This window comes from Physeter macrocephalus, chromosome 15 (genome assembly GCF_002837175.3).
Source record: "Physeter macrocephalus isolate SW-GA chromosome 15, ASM283717v5, whole genome shotgun sequence".
Classification (NCBI taxonomy): domain Eukaryota; kingdom Metazoa; phylum Chordata; class Mammalia; order Artiodactyla; family Physeteridae; genus Physeter; species Physeter macrocephalus.
Window position 1 is genome coordinate 8,730,725 of NC_041228.1, and position 10,280 is coordinate 8,741,004.

The 10,280-nt window shown below is 36.4% G+C and overlaps 1 protein-coding gene across 9 annotated transcripts in view; it reads right to left on the reverse strand.

Annotated features, from left to right (window-relative positions):
- Window positions 1–10,280, reverse strand: part of EFR3A (EFR3 homolog A) — a 96,184-nt gene that overhangs the window by 58,917 nt on the left and 26,987 nt on the right. For 3 of the 9 annotated variants that reach the window (XM_055091145.1, XM_055091146.1, XM_007106423.4), the window contains exon 2: window positions 880–1,027. Coding sequence is in view for 4 of the 9 variants with exons in the window: in XM_055091144.1 (XP_054947119.1) it covers window positions 951–1,027; window positions 4,318–4,408 (168 nt within the window). In the remaining 5 variants the exon portion in view is untranslated. Of the gene's footprint in view, window positions 1–879; window positions 1,028–4,317; window positions 4,413–10,280 lie in introns of those variants that run through there. The other 6 variants (XM_024129340.2, XM_028500380.1, XR_003683351.2 and 3 more) reach the window with 5 other exon arrangements.

Below are 10,280 nucleotides of genomic sequence, written 5' to 3' on the forward strand. Positions count from 1 at the left end.
TGGTATCCTTTGCTGTGCAAAAGCTTTTAAGTTTCATTAGGTCCCATTTGTTTATCTTTGTTTTTATTTCCATTTTTCTAGGAGGTGGGTCAAAAAGGATCTTGCTGTGATTTATGTAAAGCAACTTCTGGAAATCAAACCCATGTAACATTTTTTTGTTCCTATCCATTTAACACTAGACTAAAGGAGTCTTGGAAAATTTAAGACAGTGTCAAACAAAATTAATCAAAGACAATTGCTATGAAACCAGTGGTCTTCCACAATAAAGTAACTTTAATAAAAAATTAAAAAGCACTTAAGTAAAAAGAGAACAAACTCTGCCTGGAATACTCTCCCTTTACTTCTCAGTTCTCTTCTGAAAAGAGAGAATTTATTTTATAAATTTATAAAAATTTATAAATCCAACCCTATTTATTCTTTGGATCTTAGCCTAGATTTTATTTCCTTCAGGCCTTTCTTCTCCCAAGCCCAGATTAGGTATCATTCCTACCTACTCCAGCAGTACCCTGTACTTATTTCTCTATCACAGCATATTCTTTCACACAATATTGTAATTGCCAATTGACTTATCTAGGAGCTTGGTGAGAGCAGAAGACCACGTCTGTATTCACAGTTGTGTTCTTGGCACTTCATACAAATGATCTGACACTAGTTCATAAATTTTTGGTAAGTGAGTATTACTTAAATTTAGGAACTATACAGACTAAAGAACATCATCCGTCCATTATTCTGAATTTATGCTTAATCTAAGAAAAGAATCTGAAAATCAGACAAGCAAGCATGGATAATTTAAAGGTTAAAAAAGAGAGAGTAGTATAAAAATAGTACTGTACATGATGAAATTTGGGAGTAAAAGTAGAGAAATGAAATTAGGGAAACCTTTAGGGAGGTCAGCAGGGGGGAAGGATGGGTCAGCAAAGAGAAGGATCAGTAGATGTAGATCAAATTACTTTTGGATCTTCAGGGAATATGTTGTCCACCAGGCGTTTGTAGCGAGGACGCAAAGCAGAACAGCAGCAACACACTCCTGTTCAAAAAGAGTAAAATCACAAAGTACAGAGATTAATCGTATTGTAAACTGACCTAGAAATTCAAGTTTCTGAATATTTATGGGTTATTTAAAATAAAGGGGGAAAGTCCAAACAGCCAGAAATAGAAACAGGCATGCAAATTCAATTATTAATTAAGAAGTGAAAAAGTTAAATTTCTCCTCCCCTCCCCAAAGACACCAGGTCAAAATGAACATGCTAATGAATTATTCCAAAGTTTCAAACCAAACTGTTCAAACTGTTTTGGGGCGTGTGTGTACGCGCATGCCTGCACATCCACGTAAAACCCACCCAATTCATCCTATAAAGCATATACACAACGGGTACCCCACTTTGCCTCCCTTCTGGTCTCATTTCCTACTACTCTCTGCAGCCCCTACCCCTACCTCTACCTCCCTCACCCCCACTTTTCCTGCCCAGCCCAATCCACTCAGCTCCAGCTACAATGGTCTTAAAATGGCAGTTCGCTCCTAGTGTAGCTGGTGAAAACAGTTAACGCCTGTATCTATATGATGCATCATACAAAGGAACCACAATAGTGAGGGAGAATAAACATCGAGGGAAAGTCCAGGAATTTCAAAAAATGCTCAAAGGCTGCTCTATACATTTTCAGTCGTTGGCATCTTGGAAAGAGTCAGGGATTTGGATTAGAAGACCTGGGTTCATTCCAATTCTTTCACTTAAATGGCCACATGACCTTGGGTAAGGCACATCAACTTTCTGGAAAGAACTATGTAAGTAGCAGGGATCCATTTTCTTGTCCTACAAACTAATAACTTAATGGGAATGTTGGTCTTGAGCCATTATAAAATTCTTCCCATGATTTATGAAACTGGGGTATGTGTGTCTGTGTGTAAGTGTGCACTTGTATGTATTTAGAAACCAAAATATGGTATGAGAGAACACTTAAGCTAGAAGTTAAGAGAACTCAGACTTAAGCAGACTTCTATTATCTTATTGAGTAATGTTATTCAACAGACAACTTCTCCAGACCTCACTCTGCTCATGAAGTATACATGACTCATGCATGCAGTCATATACCACGTCAAGTAAGTGCCCAACAGGCCAAAACATATAAGACTGAGTCCAGATTTGTTGTAGAATGGAGCCATTATATTGATAAAAACAAGACAGAATTAAGACATGTACAGCATCTTTAGTCATCATAAAGCAGTGTGCATACATTATTTAACATTTCCAGCAAATTAGTTAGGTATTATTATCATTACTACTTTACAAGAGTGGAAACTGTAGCAGAACTGACCAAGTAACTTACTCAACAGCAATGGCTGGGTGAGAATCCAATGTCTAACTCTGAAACCTCATGCTCTTTTCACAAACCCAGAGATTTTAATGGTCAAATCAATCAACATCCAAATATTTCATCTGTGCCTGCTATGTCCCTAGCCACCATCTGTGGCTAGATGCCACAGATACAAGAAAGTATAAGAGACAAGATCCCTGCCCTTGAGAAGTTCATAAACTTGTTATTAAAAAAAAAAACAGTGAATAATTCAGCAATATATACATAGGCACTACATGCTGATAATGTAAAATGGTATACATTGTTCAGGATGTTTTCTACTTTAATAGAAGAAAAAATTCCAAGAGTCCATTAGAATTTTTTTCAGACTAACACCAAAATACCTGAACTCTTTTTAAAGTCCAAAAGCAAAACACAGGCTAGATTACTAGAAAGAAAAACAAGGGTAAAAGCCAAGTAAGCAAAAGTCATATTTCTGTGTCAACTATACCTAATATAAAAATAATTCAGATGAATATTTATACACTGAAATCAATTAAAATCAAATATGTATCAAGTGATTAACTTATACAGGGCACTGAGCTAGGTACTGCAATGATGAAAGAAGCTTATAACCTGATAAGAAGATTTGGATGAATACTTTGCTATCACTAACACAAGGCCAAATATAGTAAATTCAAATTGCTATTATGGCAAAGAGAGAATGGAACTGAAAAACAAGTCCCAAAGCTTAAAGTTTCCTGTCAGAACGGTAAGTTATGTAATTTTCAATAGGTAAGAAAGAATTCTTAATAAGGTATTATGTCTCACATTGACACTTTCTGATATTATACACTACTTTTAGTTTAAAGAGGCTTCCAAAAAATGGGGACTTGGAATACACATAATATCCAGTTCCCACTTTGAGGAAGCTTAGGTGTACTGGAAGAGACAGATGAGTAAAAAGACATAGGTAGCATGGGGTTAAAGGGCAGGGGCTCTGGGTTCACACAGGCTGTGGTGAACCCAAGGTCTCTCACTGTCCACCCAGGAAGGCACGTTACCTTCTCTTATTTTACCTACGTTTCCTTATCAGTTAAATGGGTGTAATAACGCCTTCTTCATATTTATTGGGAAAATGAAATAAAACTATATGTAAAGTTCTTATTAAGGGTGTAATACACAGTAAACATTCAATAAAATAGTCATTACTAGTAATGCTATAAGTACTTATAATCGGGGTAAGCAGAGGTGCTCGAGGGCCCTTGAGATAGTATTGCCAACAACGTGAAAACCTTTGCTGCGAATTAATCATCTAAAAATCCAACAAATTTTATATGTGGTTCGCAACAAGCCTTCAATAACAAGAGGAGAACCAGTGGGGTAACCGTTATTTTCTGAACGTGATGTGTGCAGCACTATACTAAGTACTTTACAGCATCATTCATTTATTCCTATGGCAGCTCTCTGAGGTGCTATTTTCAGCTTTGTGTGATAAACAAGGAAACAGAGGCTAAGGGAGGCCCATTTGTCCCATATCATACAGCTGGTAAGGAGAGGAGCTGAGATTCCAACCAGATCTGATGACTTTAAAGGGTAACTGCCACTCTGAATTCAAGTACCAGACAATTTCTAAATTACTTTAAACATTTTAGCTCTCCACAAACCATAACCAATGAACATGACTGCAGGAATGAGTCTGGCTAACAGATGAGGAATGCACTGCCATGGAGGGAAATAAATAATCACAGTGAGCTTCTCCAGGAGGTTCAAAACGAAACAAAACAAAAACAACTTCTTGACCACTTACTATGCATGAAAACTTACCAACTATAGAAAAGACAGATGAAACTAGATTTGAAAGCTTCAATTTACTCAGGTTTCTATAAAATAACATACTGAAGATAATACAAGGTGAAAGTGAGTGGTAACAGTAATCACAAAAGAAATAACTCTATTTTAAATAAGACAATTCTGTACTTATAAACACCACAAGAACAAGTAAAATAAAATCATTGGACCTACTCAGGCACAGAAATGTGGCTGACTCCCTTGCTGAAGTCAGTTCATAAGGCTTTTCGAGTTCAGCTGCGGGTACCTGAACATAGTCCTTCATGTTGTAAGAGACGATCTTCTAGCTGATCTTCCTGCTCTTAGATCCTTTTACCTACTGTCCAGGAAGTGCCTAGTTCACTTTACTTGTAATTAATTAGCAGAAGGTACTAATACACTGTAACTTATCTAACGTGTTGACATCAAATATAAAGCTATGGAGAACTTGATAATATCCCTATCAAATTCTGCTGACAAGGCCAAACAGCTTAAACAAGATACTATTAAAGTATTGTATTGCTAGTTTACTAAATATAGATTTTCATATAGTTTGAATAAGAAAATAAACTTATATTTTTTTCTTAAAGCATTCCTTTAATTCCTCCTCATCCTAGCTTCTGATCCCTTCCAACAAACTCCTCACTTTTCAACTGCTTCCCAACCTCATTTTTTCCAAAGGAAAAAGGGGCTAAGCATATCACAAGAAAGCCTCAAGCAACTGGCAGGTCTAAGCAATATGAATTCTTCCTTTAAATTTAATTCTAACACATAAAGGAGAAGGTAATTCACTATTCTCCTCCTGTAGCATATGGAATTTAGAACCCTACTTATGATATAGCAGGAGGAGAAACAGGAAGTCTCAAGTAGGTAACTGAACTATGGGAAAATGGAACTGGGGCATAGCTGGAAAGAAAAATTATGACCAAAAAAAAAGTGCCAAGCTGCATATTACAGTGGTGTGCAGACAGGCTCATGGGGCAATCTGTTCAATAATGCTCTCTGAGCCTTAGTCAGGAAACAGAAAAATCCTACCAATCTCTCAGGGTTAGGAGTACTAAATCAATATAAAAATTGCCTGGAATATAGAAGCCACTTTAAAAACATTTTATATATATATATATATATAAAATCTTTTGGTAAATTTTTTTTTTTTGGTAAATTTTGCCCTCATAAATTAACCATTTCTTCTTTAAAGACACCCAAGACATCATGTGGATTCACCAGTGTCTCCTAGTCCTCACCTCAGGCAGGAGTGAAATGTATCGACCTCTATCATCCTCCTTCTTTCATGGTGAGGTGTTAGAAATAATTTCCAACCCGTCCTGATCCAACAGGCATTCACAGAAGGACTTGAGTAGCTGCACAGAAAACCTCATGGCTGAGCTGATAGAAGCCATGGATCGGGTACATGGGCATACAGGGGTGCTGGGAGAATTCTGCTTAATGGGGCCAATAATCTAAGTGGTTGGTCCACCAGTGAGTACTCCTAGTATGTGATGACATTTGCTTTCCTATGCAGCTTTGTAAATCTGGGGATTTGGATAATTAATTACGACCCCTTTAAAAATAAGTTACTTATGCTTTCAACTAACTATATTACCAATGATAATTTTAAATCTAACTGGAAATAGTAATATCTCCAGTATTAAATTATTAATAATTAAACCATTAATGTCTATTATTAAACACCATCATGGCACTGGGTACCTGGGAAAAAGCTATCCTCTAAAACAAAAATAATAAGTTACTGTCACTGAAGTTGAAGAATGTTTAGATCTTATGATGGGAACCAACTGCATGGTTTTGAATTAGGTTTGTCTCATGATCTATTAAAGGAGAAATTAATAGTATCTATACCTTCTACAAAACAATGATATTATCTCTGTTAATTCTAACATGTAATGCCTTAGGAATTCTCTGGCATATTTAGGGATTACTAAGTGTCATACTTTCAAATGGGAATGGCTATGATTACTGGATTTTGGTCTTTACGATATTTCTATCATTGTATCTATAACAAATTATTGTACTTATTTATACACATGTCTGTTTTTCCCCCCAGAAAGTGAGTCACTCCAACATAAAGCCCATGTGTTTTGTTCATTGTTGTGCGTGTCTGGAATACAGCAGACATTCACAAAAAATGTTCCTTCACTAAATGAACGTGGACCCAAAGTTCACTGATAAACAAAATGAATTTAATATCTGTTGATATGTGCTATAAAAATCAAAATGATAAAGTACACTGTCCACCACAAAATACTAAATAAATGCCGGAACAATATAATTTCTCTAACGAATAGCTGACAATGTCAAATGAATCACTTTAAACAATTCATGTTTTATTTTTAGGCCTAGTGGTAGCTATCAGTAATCAAGGTGAAAAGAGACAGCATGTTTTTCTATTAGAAGATTTAAAAAATTCATTACTTCAAGACCTCGAGCTCTATGGTATTCAAAGCCCTTTTTTTTTTTTTTTTTTTTTGTGGTATGCGGGCCTCCCCCTGCTGCGGCCTCTCCTGTTGGGGAGCACAGGCTCCGGACGCGCAGGCTCAGCGGCCATGGCTCACCGGCCCAGCCGCTCCGCGGCACGTGGGATCCTCCCAGACCGGGGCGCGAACCCGGTTTCCCTGCATCGGCAGGCGGACGCGCAACCACTGCACCACCAGGGAAGCCCTCAAAGCCCTTTAAGAGTCTGCATCACATACATTCTCTTCAAGGTTAAAATTAAAAGTCAGTTTATTCATTCAGTTAGTGTCAGAACAAGACATTCACTTCATACAATTAAAAGATTTAGTAATATTACAGTCCCACTCACACATATCCCTCCCAAGTACCGAACAGTTAATATGTAGATTTACATATACCATACACACACATATAGACACCATATATAAAGCCTGTAATACGGGTGTTATTCCTGCACTTCAACACATGTACAAGGCCCTTGTGTTAAGAGCCACAGAGGATCAAAAAGGTAACTACTATCTACTTGAAAAGACAAAGGTTTAAAAATTGAAATTTAAAACAAGCTTTGGACAACATTGGAGGACAAGGGACATCTAATGTCAAATGGACCACATGGCCATAGGGCCACAGAAGTTGAGAGAAGAGAGGAAGTACTCCCAGGTCAAATGAAGGGAGGTTTTGTGAAGGACATGGGATTTGAGCTGAGGGCTCCCCCTGAAGAACAAGTAGACTGAACTATAAGGATACACTGAAGACAGTGGAGGACAATTACAGGCAGAGGGAACAGTGCAAGTTTCACTACGGAGGACGGCGCACGGAAAACCCAAAATGCGTTTTCTAATGACCCAGAGCTTAGAAAGGAAGGAACATAGAAGGTGGCACAAAGGAAGCATTAAAGGGTTTGGTGACTAAGTAGATAGGGGTCAAAGTAAAATGGGAACAAAATAGTCTTATCTTTAGGAAAGTGTTCCTTTTGAAAGGATTCTAATCCATTAGAGGAGTATTTTCTTACATGATTCTTTCCGCATGTAATTCTATACGTTCTCTCCTTTCATTCTCAATTTCACTACTTGTTCTTTATTCCCAGGCACATAAACTTCATGGAAAAGAGGACAACAAAGGTAGTAAATGGAATTAAAGCTCCAATTCTTTTTTAAAAGATGGTCTTCCCACTGCATTGCAATACTTGCCTCTACAAAAGGCATAACATAGACAAAACTCTGCACATTTCACAAAACTACTCTGATGCTCTCTGTAGGGAAAAAACAGCTTTTGGCTGCGTCAACTAGTGATCAGTCTGTACTCAACACATTTTCCCCCCACTATCACAATTTTAAAGGAAAAAAAATATTAGGCATTGTCCTACTTACAGTCAATTTACAGATTTATACCTAGACTTTACAGTATACTATCACACTTAACTGAAAAAAAAAATAAATATTACTCAGTAGAGTTACCCAAGGACAAGAGCAATAAAATACAGAATAATCATGGCTTTTAGAAAATCTAATCCTGCAAGATTGCATTTGAAAACCTTTTGGAATCCTCATATGGAAAAAAAAAATATCACAAACATTAAAATAAGGAAATACAATTCGCTATTCATTTCATCTGATGTTGGCTTAGTTTGCAAAACAAATAAGTAAGGATCCACTGGATGACACAGAAACCAGAGCTGCAACCAGGAAAAAAAAAGTACTCACACTTCTGTCCCCACCACCATTAGGACACAGTGTATGGTTCATCCCTACTTCTAAGACCATATGACCAGACGCTGCGTGCCACAGACCTTCTTCAAGTGCGCTCAGGGGTGGTCTTGGAAGGGAGTACACAGCGCTCCGGTGTCCCCATCTCCGGAGGTAAGAAATTAAATCAGGCAGAACTGAAAACTGAAATAGTATGTGATTCCCTTTTTTGTTTAATAGATAAAATACTGACTAAAGGTCCTCTATGATAATGTCAGTAGTACTGTTAAGAATTACAAAAGGAATCCCTTTTTCTCCATATGTAATTGTTTAAAAAAGCATGTGAACAACAACTTTCCTCTTGAATCCACACCATGGTACTATTATATTGATAATTATTTTGCACAATTAATATGTCTGGGGGGAAGAGAGAATTATGTAATGGTCAAAGATAAATTTAAGGATTATGATTAAGATAGAGGAAGAAGGGCATAAGGCAAATCAGACTATGCAAAATTTATAACGTAACTGAGAAGGTAAAATACTAAAGCACAAATGTGTTTTAAGAGTCCTATTTAAAACACAGTCTAACAAAAACTCTAGCTGACAAAAAACGCTTTATCTTCAAAAGGAGATTTAATACCCAGCTAGGGCAACAGCTGGCAAAGTAATTGAGGGCTCTGACAGTTTCCATCTCTGTAGTATATTTCAACAAACCAATCTTTGGAGCTTTGTACAAAAACTTATTTTCCACTTCTCAGAGCAAATCTTGGAAAATATGTAATATGACAAAGCTAGCCAAAGAGTACAGGAGTATCTTACATTAAGAAGAAAATGTGTTCTTCAAAGATAAACAAAAACAGATTAGTGTATATCTAAATTCCTTTACTATGAAAAAGAACAAAAGAAACTGAACTTACAACTTTCCCTTTAGTTAGAACTTCTTGTAAAGAACCCTAACATGAACAAATGTTCATGGAACACCATGGAATATTGTTTTTTTATGTGTTCTTGAAAATTGTTTTTCTTATATCAATGCCTAGACATAAGCTAATGGCCCAAGAATTCTCTCACCCATTTAGAATCCATTTTGAAAGGGCAAAATTTTCTTGAGACAGCCAAAACCTTCTATTGTATAGTTCAAAAGTAAGATTAAAATAAGTTAAAAATTCCACATTTAAAAAACACAAAAATTCTCAATAAAAATAAAGATGCTACTAGTGCTACTTGTTAGAGGACAACAAAACTTCAGGGTCTAGGAATCCTCACATTAGAAATCAAAATACAGAAAGAGCCACTAACATTAACACAGCAAAGACCAACTTGCAGAGCCTCAGAAGGACCTCTATGGATAAGTAAAGGCAAGAACTCCATTTACAAATCACTGATTCAGATGGTTCTGAGGCCCAGGGATGCTTAGTAATTTAGCATCTCTAGAGTGACTTGAGGATGCTATTAATAATTTTGCCAGGACCAGTGATATAAATCTTGGCAGTCACAGGCAACCTAGGACCTAGGATTATCCTTACTCTCTTAGACGGAGTATTGGGACATGTCTAAAGGCAGCAAACAAAGTAGACAAGTTTTCAGTTATAGCTGCAAAGTAAGGAAAAGCAACAACAATCCAGCCAAGGAAGATAAAGAAAAAGGTAAGGAAAAAAAAAAAAAAAAAGAAACATAGAACATTGGTTAAAAAAATAATAATAACTTAAGAGTTTACCTGGCTTTAATTTTTCTGGTATATAATAACTACAATCGTAATATATCAAATGATGTAATAAATTTTTGTTATTAACTGGTAAATTCCCTGCACATCTGTAATTAATGTTCTGTAAAATACCTACTACAGTCAAGGTACGAAGCTAGGGACTGTGATGGGATGTGTGAATAAGTCACAAAACTGGTTCCTAACATGAAGACCTTTAAAATATAACAAAATTGTTTTTTGTTTTTCGTTTTTTTTTAGATTCCATATATATGTGTTAGCATACGGTATTTGTT